We start from the raw sequence: 14,001 nt of genomic DNA on the forward strand, positions 1-14,001 counted from the left end.
TAGGGTCCGTCCTGGTACCACTCGGATGGAAGCTGAACCACTGGTATCTGCCTAGGTGGGGGCTGCAAGCGTGTTCCTGTCCGTACGTAGAAGGTAGATCGTGCCAAGTATCGGCATGAAAAATAGTAGATGGAATGGGTGGTGGTACGTTTCGCTGATTGGTATCCGAATTAGGGAAATAATCGAAGGAGGTAACTTAAGTTGTAGACAGAAAGTCAGAGCTCAACAAAATATCATCGTTTGGATATTCGGCCCGGATATAAGGCACGGGAACACCGAAACAACGCCACGCGCAATTTATAACATGGCCTGCAACAAGCTAAGTGCTTGCCAAGATTCAGATTGTTTTCCTTTTGTGGTCCTAGCGTAAACTCTATCCCACTACGGGTTTCCAGCGCTCCTCCCCTCGACCCTGTATATCCCCAGCTACCAAGCAGCCTCCTACACTCTTTCCATTCCGGGCTATGGCAGTCAACCCCGTATTGAGGGAGCCCACTGACCGACCTATTCGAGTTGGGACAATTTACTGGCTGAAATTATGCTCATTAGGTGCCTAGACGACGAGGAATCCTGCCGGTTAGATGATTGTTGTCAGAACGAGGATTGTACCGTTGAGCCAAGTACAGAGGCGAAGACCCTTCTATTAAATTAAAGGTTTATTATAGTACGTATCCTGGCTCCAATGACTGCCTACAAGGTTACAAGCTACCTGACAGAGGATTCAAACTTCTGCTTCAGTATTTCTTCGTCGCTCTACTCATGGGCTCTTCCCAACTTACTCTTAAGGTATTGCAGGGGCGGAGGATCTATTGGCAGATTAAGGGCGCACTTCAAAAACGAGAGAAGGCAAGCATTTCAGGATGCTTTACGAGGAGGAGACTGCTTAGGGCAAGACACCGTTAATTTACATCTATACACGAGCTTATAAATATATTTTTGTAAGCGACAGGTCTGTTGCAGTCCGCAACTTAGTTCTTTGTGCGCTCCTGAGAGGAGCAAGGACTTCAGAGTTGTCGTCAGTAGGTCACACCACCAGTCAACCGCTCAACGTTCTGTCGACAGTCTAGCCGAAACGAAACTCTGCTTGGCCAGTAGCTAATCTATTTGATACACTGGTCATCGGTGGAATTAACGGAAAACCCGTCATAGATGATAAGACTGCCACCTTGCGGAGCGAGGTTTGCTCTGCCAGTGGTCAAGTTCTTTTCGACGGTGAAGAGCGTTTGATAGCTTTGAGTTGCGCCGTTAGCACTACTGTGTTTGTTATGGATGTGTTAACAGGATCTTCAGGCGTCTTACTATGTTGTGGAGCAGCTTTTGTTGGCGGAAAGAGTTATCTGCAAGACCCCAGTGACCTCGAACGATTTATTTGTTGGCGTCTCTGAAGCGACAACGGTAATATTGGGGAAGTGCTGTTAGTTCGACGTCAGCTGACAAGATCCGTGGCTGTCCATAAGCGTGAAGCAAACATGATGGTACACACATTCCATTGGATGGATCCGTCAGCGGGCAGAATTGCTCCCCGGGCTGCTAGGATGGCCTCTCCTCCCGTGATATTAGATCCCCCGAGGATCAAGGCGCCGCCGGGCGCAAAGAAACCGGTGACACTGTCGGTTGTGGTCGGGTCTTCAAAGGCTCCGAGTAATCTGCGCAAGGCAAATGTAAGTTTTGGTAGCGATGTCTGTTGTTATTTGACGTACTCTCTGTACCACCGTTTGAACTCTCTGTCAACACCGCAGGTTGGTGCATAGTCTTTCATGTTGATCGCGCGGGCCGTTCCTAGGATGAAGGCGAGAGGGAAAATGGCAGAACACTTCATTTTGACTGGATTCAGTGGACGAAAGAAGCTGCAATTTTGTAATGATGGGTTTTTAGGATAACTTTGATGTGGTCACCACCTTTATATAAGATTCGAGTACGGACCGTCAGTGGTTTAAGACCACTTGTCGGACAAGGCAAGCAAAAGATTCCGGTAGTTTTGCCAATCTATCTCCGTGCAACCCCGGTTACTAGAGACACATCGTTGTTAGTCAGCATTAAGGAGGGCAGTGGTACTCAGTTCGGCAAGGTAATGTTGTAGGGTTAATTAAAAAATGCACCGGCGTTAGCGATGATGGTCTTGGCTTCGGAGCTTTCTGTTGCGGATTTACTCCGTTGTCGTGAGGACTGTGAGGTGGCCAAGGTGCTAGCAAATACTGGCTACCTAAGCTGGGAAACAGTTAAGCTGCCCCCCTGTTGACTGTGGCGTCAGTCCTGCGTCTTGCCGTTTTAGGGAAACAATCAATCAACTGGCTTATGAAGCAGTGGCTCGACTTAAAACACTAGTGGTTGGTACTTAGGGTTTCCAGATTGTTTGCCTAATGGGGACATCCGGCGCAAGCTAAGGTATAACAAAACTAGAATAACCCATTCCAGACACAGAAACACTCCTCAGCGCACGTTGTTTGTCCTTAACCGAGGAACGAGTCAGGTGCAACAACCTCTGCCAATCTTAACGACGTGCATACGTATTAGACCCAAGAGCTAAAAGCATCAATCTACCAAGTTACGACAGTGGGCTATGATATTTTTCGCCTTGCAAATATCGAACAGGGCGCCGGTTTGCAGGGTTTTCCGAGGTATCTAACGTCTCAGCCTCTTGTACTGAAAAGTATCTTGCAGTTATGTAAATCTTGCAATTTGATGTGTCCTTCCAGTACAACTTGATCAATGTGTTTCCTTAGTAGCAAGGCCACCAATTAAGTCACTACAAGGGACGAAATAGTCTGGAGTACTCTTTGATACTCTCTCATTTTTGTTGATTTTGTTCAACTTTGACGAAGCTGTGGCAGAGCGCCAACTGTGGTGTTTGCCCCTGCGGGTCCTTGGTGGTAAAAACCGAGACTGAGGGCGCCGGATAAAGGTCGAAACACCCATAAGACATGGAAAAGGGCGAGGGCGGAGCAAGTCACACATGTCGTCGAGATGACGAACATACCCCGACCGAGTGAGCAATGAAGGGTGGAACGGTAAAAGGGGTTGGGAGGGATAAATTGTGGGTAATGTTACGGTAGCTATTTCAGGTTGCATTAGAGCAAGCGGTAAGGGCCTTCCTTTAACTATGTGAGCCTGAGTACGATCGTGTCTGCAGACCTCGGCTTCTCCATTCAATCTAGTAGTCCCTCAGAATGACGTGTTCGAAGACTTCTCTGCCCACTTGTCCAACAACTCCAGCGTGTCGTTGCACTTCTTCCGGATTGTGTCAAGAGCGTCATCGCCCAAGGCCAAGCTGACGGGGAAATCTTCACCGCCCGTTTGGGACTTGACCACGTCGAGGATGCGCGCCACACCCTTGGCAGGATCGCCGGGTTGCTGTTGATGGATTCCCTTCACCTGTGGGTACAGGTTGTCGACGAGAGGCTTGTACTCATCGATCTTGGTGTCAATGTAGACTGCCTTCTTCTCATTGAGGAACTCAGTTCGGAAGTACCCGGGCTCGACAAGGAGCGTCCTGATTCCGAGCGGCTTTGTTTCCAGATTCAAACTCTCGACCGCGGCTAGGGCAATAGGTCAGTTGATTGCTGCGTTTGAGCGTGACGAAGGTGGAACCAACCTCGAAGAGCCGCCTTGGAGCTGCAGTACGCCCCCACTGCTGGTAGCCCTCCCCACGCCGCAATCGATCCCATGAACACAAAATTTCCAGCCTTCTTCGACCGAAAGTGTGGTAGGAAAGCTCGTGCAACACCAAGAGGGCCGAACACGTGAGTTTGAAAAACGTTCTTCCAGTTCTCAAGGCTAGCAACAGTTAGACAGCTCGAGATGTTGGGAACATGGATTCGTCAAACCTATCGTCCTCAATGGTGCTGAAGTGTGGGTATCCGGCATTATTCACTACAACGTCTACACCGCCATGGATACCAATGGCCGCCTCCGCCAGTTGGTCAAAGTCGGACTGGCTAGCGGTCAAGTCTAGCTTTAGAACCGATGCTCCCGCCTTTTGGAAATGTTCGATGCTGGTGGGGTTGCGCGCCGTAGCAATAACCTTGTCTCCCGCAGCGAGAAGCGCCTTTACGAATTCGGCACCAAATCCAGTGGAACTTCCGGTGATCAGCCAGACGAGAGGAGCCATGGTTTGTTAGGTGAGGATGCGAGCTCGTGAGTGCAATGGTCCTCTCTAGAAGCGGGTGAGTTTGAGTGTCCACGAACTTATGAGTATTTATGGTTTCTGACCAGTTAACGAATCTGCCCTAAGCAATGAGCCATGCGCTTTTGTGCTAAGAGTGCTAGACTTAGATTTGGAGAAAGTGCTTATAAATCAGCAGGTCACAGGGAAAACGATGGACTTAATCAGTTTTAGACTGCCGCTATGACGTTAGGATAATCGGGGGGGTGTCGATATATTTCAACTTTCTTTGTTCTCGTACGGTTCTACACCACAGCCTATGGAGGTGGCCTTAGCTCTTCCTCCAATGTCATCTGCACTACTGCAAGCTCAAACTAAAAAACCTGGGTGGAGACACGGCCATGGATAGAGCTGGCGATGTGCATACAATAATACATCAAAGGGGTAGTAGTACCAAGGTACGCGAGAAGATTCCACTCTGGCCATTTGTTTTTTCCTGTATAGACTGCCGTCCTTTGAGTAGGAAACGCTGCTGAAAGACTGCTTGATGTCGGGATGCCCTGTGCCACGGATGGGCCGAGTGCATGAAGGTGACACCTCGGGGCAAAAGAATCTTTCATTATGCAGCCCAATGTGTGTCTGAGAGCTTGTGTGTAGATCAGGCAGTGATGTGGGGGAGGTGATATGCCTGCAAACTTCCAGTCTATCACGGAGTTAACGGAGTCTAATACTGCCGAGAACACCCCAAAGCAGTGGAGTTGAGTTGGTCTCTCTAATGCTCCACCCCGCTAACTTGGGCCATTGAAATGATACAGACACTTCATGCGATTCGGGGCTTCCATGCATGTATACTTGAGCTTATAAATCCGGGATGTCAATGAGCCGCCCTGTGCTCTGACTCAAGCTCTGAATCATGAAGCAATCTTTTGAATGGTCTCCTCAGCTCTCCCTACCGAGTGGCTTGATTGCAAAGCACGGATATGGTTCCTCCGAGCTTTGTAAGAGTGCCTGAAATGCCGCTTTGTCCATATTCACCCCACTCGTGGCACTGGGTACGGCGTTTCTCCTCTTGGTTCACCACGTATACTGTCGTGTCCAGAACCTGGCCCACACACTGAAGGTATAAAACGAAGTGTTTCCCCTCTCAAACTGACGGTCACGCACTATTCACGGACTACAACAACGCCATCCTCTTACCGCACAAGCCAGACTCCTTAAGAAAATAGCCACTATCCATCGCAATGTCTAGATACGCTGCCTCCCACGTTAGCACCCAGGGTCCTGGAGATGCGCGGCCCACAGCTCTTCAAGTCGTTGAGGATGAAGGCCTGATCGGCAAGCTCGCCGGCAAGGTCGTCCTTGTGACGGGCGCAAACTCTGGTATTGGTGTCGAAACAGCGCGAGCTATCCACGCCATCGGTGCCACTCTCTACCTCACTGCCAGAGACTCGGCCAAAGCCCAGCAGGCCGTCGACAACGTCAAGAACGGACCCGGCCCCAAGTCTGATGCCCCCATCCACGCCATAGAGATGCGTCTAGATTCCTTCGCCTCGGTACGAGCAGCGGCCAAGGCCTTCCACGCCAAGAGCGGCAAGCTTAATCTGCTCATCCTCAACGCCAGCGTTATGGCCACACCCGAGGGGAAGACCGAGGACGGTTTCGAGACCCAATTTGGCACCAACCACTTGGGCCACTTCCTCCTCTTCCAACTGTTGAAGCCCGATCTGCTCGCAGCCTCTACGCCTCAGTTTCAATCGCGGGTAATTTCTGTGGCCTCCTCAGCCCACCGCTACGGCAAGGTCCGCCTCGACGACTTCAACTTTGAAAAAGACCCTTATGACGCCTGGACTGCGTATGGACAATCCAAGACGGCCAACATCCACTTCGCTAATGAAGTCGAAAGACGATACGGGTCCAAGGGACTGCACGCCCTCTCTCTGCACCCGGGTATCATCCAGACCAATCTCTCTCAGTATCTCAGCAAGGAGGTATTAGAGTCGTTGGCGAGCAATGAATCTCTGCACAAGAGCATGAAGAGCGTACCCCAGGGAGCGGCCACGACCCTTTACGCTGCGCTAAGTAAGGAATGGGAAGGCCGAGGCGGCAAGTACCTCAGCAACCTCGCCGAGGAGGAGCTGGCGGATACTACGGGAGACTGGTTGCAGAGCGAGGTTGGATACGCCCCCTGGGCTTACGATGAGGAGGCTGAAAGGAAGCTTTGGGAAGAATCGAACAAGCTGGTGGGCGTTGACAGCGAGTGATAGAACCCGGTCTTCTTTGGTGGATGCCCACTCTCTTCTTCAGACCCGAGCATACCCTACGCTGATACTACAGGGGTATACCTCTACTATATTCCGGTGCCTACTTAAGAATTAAAAATAGAAACGGGCTCTATTTTCAGTTTTAGTTTAATAAATAATCTTAAATTCTTATAGGAGATTAATTATCTAAAATAAAGCCTATTTTTAATTTTAACTTTTTATATAAAATATAAAATAAAACCTATTTTATATTATATTAACATATATAATAAGTAAGCGTCGCAGTTAAGTAAGCGTTGTACCTATACTGTATACCTTAAAAGTTAAACCTTAAATTTTCTAAAATAGCCTATATAAGTCTAGAATTTTTAGTAATTTAATTTTAAATATTTAACTGAAAAGTTAATAAGCTAGTATTTTCTTTAGACTTTTAGAAAAATTATTAAGCTAGTTATAAATAAAAATAATAAAAAATACAGTGCGAATTTTATTCTACTAGCGCTATAAGTATATATAGCTTAAGAATATTCTTAAAAATAGTATATATTATAATTAAGCTATAGATAAAATTATAGCTATTTTAAACTTAATTTGAATTTTTAAAGATTATTTTAAAATTAAGATTTAAGGTGAAAATTTTAGTGCAATACTTACTTAAGTACGATACTTACTATATATATATGTTAATTTATATTATTTAATATACTTAATAAGCAAGTTAATTAAATAAGTAAGTTAATTAAATAAGTAAGTTAATTAAAAATCCCTTAATCTATATCCTCTTTATTTAATTAATTAATTCTTAACTACCCAGTATATTACAGTCTAATAAAGAGGTTAAAATCCTTTTTATACTTCAGGCCTATTAAAATAACCCAAAACTAAATCTCTAATATACTGTAAAAATCTATTAAGTTAACTATAGTACTCTCTTCTACTAATATAATAATATACAAGCCCGAGCTGATACTATTCCCAAATTATACAGGCTATCTAATCTAGAGGAATAGATTATTATTTAATTTATTCTCAACCTAGATTTATAAGAGTTTCCCCTATAACTGTATAATATTAAAGAAATAGCTAACTGACTACTTACTGACTGTAATATATTATCTATTAGTAAATACTAGGCTTTTAATTTTATTAGATAATAACTAAAGCTTAAGATATAATTTTTTTATAAATATAACTATTAGAGGGCTATATATAAAAATCTAATTATTATTTATAATTAATTCTAGCTTATAGAGAATATAATTATAAAATATAATATTAATTTAATTAATATTTATAACTTTAATAAAATTAGTTTTATAATAGATATAATTATAAGTAAAATAGTTATTATAAATATAAGTAAATATAGAAATTTAAAATTAATATAATTTAAAAACTAGAAATAAATTATAGTTATTTAGGTAATTAATATAAAAAGCTAGATAATTTAGCTATTTATTATAATTATAAGCTAATATTATCTTATTAATTAGTATTAAAAAAGTAATCTTTAAGGTAATTAGGCTATTATAATAACTTAAAATAGCTAGATTAATAATAAAATAGATTTTAAGTAGCTTAAATATTTTAATTAATATATAAAGAATTAAGAACTTTATATATAAAACTGAGATTATTAAGATTTCTACAGTCTCTTACCTAATATCCAATCTACTACCAGAATTAAAATTAGCATAAAAATCTACCTAGATAATAATACTACAGTAGTAGCTATAGAATACTACTAAGATAGAGAAGCTAATAACAGTAGATTCAGGCTGTACTAGCCTTAAAAATAGTTAATTTTACTTTAATATAGGCACCTTCTAGTATAAATAGTATTAATAAGATGAAATTATAATAGCCCTGCTAAATAAAAAAAGTCTATAAGAAATACTAATAAAAAGAAGATATTTAAAGAATTATTTAGTCTTATTTAGGGGGAAATTCTAAATAAAATATAAAGAGTTATCTGTACTTTTATTAATATAAAAATCCTATATTACTATAGTAATATTGCTAAGACTACTTTAATATAATCTAAACTAGAAAAAATAATTTATAAGATTATATATAAAGCTATTTAAGATATTTAAACTGCCTCTAATATATAGCTATAGTAATTTTAAGTTGAAGTTATATTAACTAGATATAATACCTACTGCCTCCCTTTAAAGTTTATCCCCGCTTAGTATAATTATAAAGTTATAGTAAAGTAAAATAACCCTCTTAAAGAGATTTATATATAAACCTCTATTAAAATTATAATAGCAGTTAACCTAGCTATTAAAGAGCTAAAAGCTATAGTAGTAGCCTGCTGTCTTTAAAGTAGTAATATAGTTATTATCTTCTATAGTCTAATAGCTAAATATATTATAGTAGATAATTAAGTTCTTAAGGTTTTTAAAGATAATATATTGATATTAAAGAGAATATATAGTATTATAATAAAAGGTATACTAGCTAAAAGCTAGAGAATTAACTGTAATACTCTCTATAAGAAAATAAAAAGAAGAATAATATTATAGCTATTAGAATAACTTTAGTATAAAGCTATAAGAATACTATAATAAGAATTAAAATAATTCTAGCAGTAGATAGTATATTAGCTGCTAACTAGCTATATAATAGAGGACTAGTATATAACTTAATAATAATAAATTGTAAATTTTTTAAGAAGTTACTATAGCTAAAGTAATATTTTAACTACTATAAAATAGGCTATATTACTAGATTCTATAGAAAGAAAGCCTATTATAAATACTATAGTATTATAGTATATCTAGACGAGGAAAAAAAATACCTATTAGTATTTAATAAAGCTATAAAATATTTAGAGTATTAAGGTAACTACTTAATATAGTTAAGATAGTATTCTATAGTAAATAGCTACTAGTAATAAGTAATCTAAGCCTACTTATATAGACTTAGATAATTTAAAGATAGATAGAATTTATAGTAATACTCTAAAGCCTCTGCTTATAGCTAGTTAAACTTAGAAGATTATAAATTCTAAATTCTTTTTTACTAGAAAAAGAGCTCTAGCTGCCCTTTAAATATAAGCTGAGTAGCTAAGGTAGCTAGAATAAGCTCTAATATTATTATAGTAGTACTGTAGAAAGCTAATAAAATATTAAAAGATATAACTATTAGAAGAGCCTTTTATAGAATATAAAGCTCTGCTCTAATAATATCTATAAGCTAACTAATTAAAATTAAAGTAAGCTCTAGCTATATCTAAAACTCCCTCTTTAATATATAAAATTAAAGGTTTTTTAGTAAAATATAAATAAGTAGGCAGTTCTAATACTTTTTATTCTAAAAGATAAAGAGTAATATAATATAATATCCCTATAAAAACTATATTAGAATCCTATTATAGACTAACTAGCCTATCTGGCTACTAGTAACTACTATATAATATATTATAGTAGCTACTTAGTAATATATATATATAAAAAATATAGAATTTAAGACTGGATAGTAATAGAAGAGGCTAACTAAAAAGGAGTAATCTTTAAGGTAATAGGCCTTTAAGTAATAGAGCTCTATAGCCTAGAAGGATAAATTAGCTAGAGAGGATTATTTAGAGAAGTTATAATAGCTATAAGAGGAAATCCCTTAATAATTATAGATAATATTAACTAATATTACCCTATATAGAATAAGTATAACAGAATATTAAAAGGAGTAGAAATAGTTATTAAACTAGCTATACTTAATAAATAGAATTTTCTAACTTTAAGAAAAAGAAAGATAAAAAGCTAAAAAAGCTATAGAAATAATATTATAAACCTTGTATAGATATTGCAGGAAGTATAGGCCTGCTATAAAGAGAAATTAAATATTAAAAAATCAGACTATAGACTCTAATTAATTATAGTAAATACCTAATCTATACTCTAACCTACACTTTAATAACCCCTGGATAATATTAAAAAGGCTCTCTATAACCTTAATTAGAGTAAGATAAATAAGTTATATATAGTAGCTAAAGTTAACCTAAGGCTAAAGCTAAATAAGATTAAAGTAGATATTAAGATTATAAAAAACCTAGATTAAGCTATAGAAAAACTAACTAAAGCTCTTATTTAAATTGTAATTATAGTAATACTATAGTATAAATAGCTATACTAGTAATTGGAAAAATAGTAAAATATAAAAATCTAAAAAACTACTAAATAAGTTAAATAAGCTAGAAGATACTACTAATAATATAAAAGTACTACTAAGTAGAAGAATCTTTTTTTTATTTAATATCTTTAAAATAAAGCTATAAATAAATTATATAGGAAATAATAAAAGCTATTTTTTTAGAAAGCTAATAATAACTCTAAAATATTCTAAAAAATAGAGAGATAGATAAAACTCTATAATAGCCTCCTTAAAAATAGCCTGTAGATCCTACTCTTATAAAAAAAAGAGGGAGATAAACCTATAGATAACTATAATAAGAAAGCTAGAATTCTAGCAGAATATTTCTTTTTAAATCTAAAGGTTAATCTTAATAATATCTCTAAGAGGGCTATTACTTCTTTTCTATTTATCTAAGATAACTTCAGAGTCTAAAAATATAATAATAAGGAAATAGTAGATATTCTAGTAAAAATAAGACTATAGAAGGCCTTAGGTAATAATAATATTTCTATAGGCCTTCTTAAGGTCTATAATAAGATATTTAATAAGATAATAGCTAGAATAATCTATATTAGTATAAGGCTAGAATACTTTCTATAGCAGTACTATAGTATAATAGTAGTAATACTTAAGAAAGTAAATAAGATTTAAAAAGAAAGAAGCTATATTAAAATCTATAAGTTTATTTTACTTCTATATATAACTGGGAAAATAATTAAAATAACTATTAAGAAATATCTTATTATTATAGTAGAAGCCCTGAAATTTCTATTAGAAGGCTAGATAGAAAACTATATTAAAAAATTAATTAAAATAGCTATTTAACTTATAATTAAAACTATTAGAATAGTATAGAATTACTTTAATATTATTATAATTCTATAACTAGATATCTTAAGTACTTTTAATATAGTAAACTTTACTTAATTACTCTATATACTTAAATAGGTAGAAATTAACCTCTAATTAGTAAAATAGACTTATAGCTACCTTATAGGAAGAATAATATAACTTTACTTTAATAATAAAAAATCTACTATATTTACAATCTATATAAGAATACTATAAAACTCCTCTCTTTTTTCTATTCTCTTTTTAATTTATATTAATATACTCTATAAGCTACTAGAGTAATAAAAAGAACTTATTATTATAGACTTTATAAATAATACTAATCTAATAGCAGTAGGACTATTAGTAGTATTAACTTAATACTATCTAAAAGCTGTATAAATAATCTATAATAGATAGGCTAAGAGGTATAGAATAATCTTTAAATTTAATAAATTTAAGCTTTTTTATTTTACTAGAAAATACTAACTAATTTGGAATTCTATTTAGCTAGGGAATATAATAATATTATTAAGTAAGAATTTTAAGATACTAAAAGTCTAGCTAAATTAAAAACTAAATTAATTAATCTACCTTAAGAAACTAATAGCTAAAATATAATATTAGTAGTATACTCTTAGTATAATTACTATATTTATATAGAGATATAATATTTATAAAGGCTGCCTAATTTATATAGTAGTAATTAAAATTGCTCTAGCTTATAGTACCTCTATTTTTTACTAACCTACTAAATAGAATAGTAACTTCTAAGAAATAGCCTGCAAGCTAGCTGTAGAGTAGATAAAAAGCCTCTATATTATAGCCGGGGTCTATAAGATTACTTTAATAAGAAACCTGGAAATAGAGCTTAATATCCCCCTTCTAGACTTTTATTTTAATCTATAGCTAGCCTATTTTAAAGTATATACCAGTACCAGACTGGCCTAATAGGTAATTAATAGAGCTATTATAGCAGTATTAGTAGCCCTACTAAAATACAGAAGCCTATAGAGATACTCTAATAAAGTAAATACTAAATAGCTATAAAAATAGCTTAGAAATAGAAAATTAGCAGCTGATATTATAAATAGAAACTGGAAAGTATAATAGGCAGCTAAGATAGTAAAAAGAAAAATACAGAAGAGCTATAATAATATTAGTATCTTAAATAGATCCCCCTTTAAAATAGACTATAGAATATTATATAGAAGCTAACTAAGATATATTAATAGCCTAATTATTTAACTACAAATAGATTATATAAACTTTTAAGTCTTTCTTTTTAATAAAAGAGTCTTTAAGATAATATTACTATAATACCCCTGTAGTAATAGTAGGTAAACTGTTAAGTATATCTTTACCTATTATATATTCTATAATAAGACTCTTCTTCTAGAGTTTAAATTATAAGATTATAGGAATATAAAATACTACCTTAGTAATAAATATACTATATCTATAGTAGTAATTTAGTATAATAAGATAGTTTAATCTATATAGTTTAGACTGGTAATAGCTTTATAGAAAAAATAAAAGGTATAGAAAGTAAATAAAAAAGAAATAAGATTTTAATAATAATATATAAATAACTACTTAAATTAATTAATTAAGATATAAATAAAAGTTATTTTATAAAGAAACTAAGTTTATAAAAAAGAGTACCTATAAAAGTATAAAACTAAAGCTAAAGTAATATTATTAAAATATCTACTAGCTAATAATATTATTATTATTCTCTTTATTTAAAGAAATTTTAATAGAGGCAGTATTAAGAAAAGCTTTATTAAGAATAATAAAATAGTAAAAAAAATAATTAATTTTAGTAGCTATAAAGCCTCTACTAAAAGCCTCTAGAGCTAATTTAGTAACTATTTTATTTTTTAACCTACTTATAGTAGAGGCTATAGTAATAACCTACTAGTTATAACAGCTAAAAATCTCTTTAATTTTATTTATATTATTAGATTATACTAAATTAATAAGATTCCTATAATACTATAAAAATACCTATATAGCTAAAAGTTATACTACTTCTAGTAAATATAATACTAAATAAAATAGGCTATAAATATAATATAAGCAGAAGTAATAAAATTAGCAGAATAAGAGAAATCTAAAAAGAGTTAATAAAACTTAAAGATACTATAAAAATTACTTACTAAATTATAAATATACTTCTTTTTTATATAGTAGGTATAATAGCTACTAGAGTTTAATTAAGAGTTAATATTAAAAAAAAAGAGATTATAAAGCTAATATAAAATAATATATTATAGGTAAAATAAAAATAACTAAAACTACTAATTAAAACTATTAACTAAGTATAATAAATATAAAGAATAAATTAGTAACTACTAACTTTTTATAGAATAAATTAATAGGAGTATTATAAAGATATTATAAAGTATTTATTTTAATAATAAATAATTTAATATATTAACTAAAGAGAAAGAAACTTATTAGAAACCTTTAGATTAATATAAAATAAAAAGATACTAGGCTTAAATCTCTTTAAATTCTTAGATATATCTATAGTAGTATTACTAGAAGATTACTTAAAGAGAGTAATAATAACCTCCTCCTCCTCCTTCTTCTTCTTCTTCTTCTTATTAATAGAAAAAGCTAGAATAGCTATAATAATCTTATTAAAAGCTTTCTTTTTTAGCC

General features: G+C 34.5%; 3 protein-coding genes across 3 annotated transcripts; 1 reads left to right on the top strand and 2 right to left on the bottom strand.

The window, feature by feature from the left end:
• Positions 1 to 1,100: 1,100 nt before the first annotated feature.
• Positions 1,101 to 1,819, bottom strand: BGZ61DRAFT_540533 (uncharacterized protein; the record flags this gene model as incomplete). The annotated part of the gene is made up of 4 exons (XM_046254923.1): positions 1,101 to 1,230; positions 1,300 to 1,412; positions 1,484 to 1,646; positions 1,701 to 1,819. The coding sequence occupies 4 exons, from the start codon at positions 1,817 to 1,819 to the stop codon at positions 1,101 to 1,103; spliced, it is 525 nt and encodes a 174-aa protein (XP_046095396.1).
• A 1,343-nt stretch (positions 1,820 to 3,162) lies between these two features.
• BGZ61DRAFT_486214 (uncharacterized protein) lies at positions 3,163 to 4,108 on the bottom strand (the record flags this gene model as incomplete). The annotated part of the gene is made up of 3 exons (XM_046249831.1): positions 3,163 to 3,536; positions 3,593 to 3,774; positions 3,825 to 4,108. The coding sequence occupies 3 exons, from the start codon at positions 4,106 to 4,108 to the stop codon at positions 3,163 to 3,165; spliced, it is 840 nt and encodes a 279-aa protein (XP_046095397.1).
• Positions 4,109 to 5,343: 1,235 nt separating this feature from the next.
• On the top strand, positions 5,344 to 6,363 carry BGZ61DRAFT_486215 (uncharacterized protein; the record flags this gene model as incomplete). Its single annotated transcript, XM_046249832.1, has 1 exon — positions 5,344 to 6,363. One exon carries the CDS (start codon positions 5,344 to 5,346, stop codon positions 6,361 to 6,363), a length of 1,020 nt encoding a protein of 339 aa, XP_046095398.1.
• Positions 6,364 to 14,001: the final 7,638 nt, after the last annotated feature.

Source organism: Ilyonectria robusta (genome assembly GCF_021365365.1).
Source record: "Ilyonectria robusta strain PMI_751 chromosome Unknown BGZ61scaffold_44, whole genome shotgun sequence".
Lineage (NCBI taxonomy): Eukaryota > Fungi > Ascomycota > Sordariomycetes > Hypocreales > Nectriaceae > Ilyonectria > Ilyonectria robusta.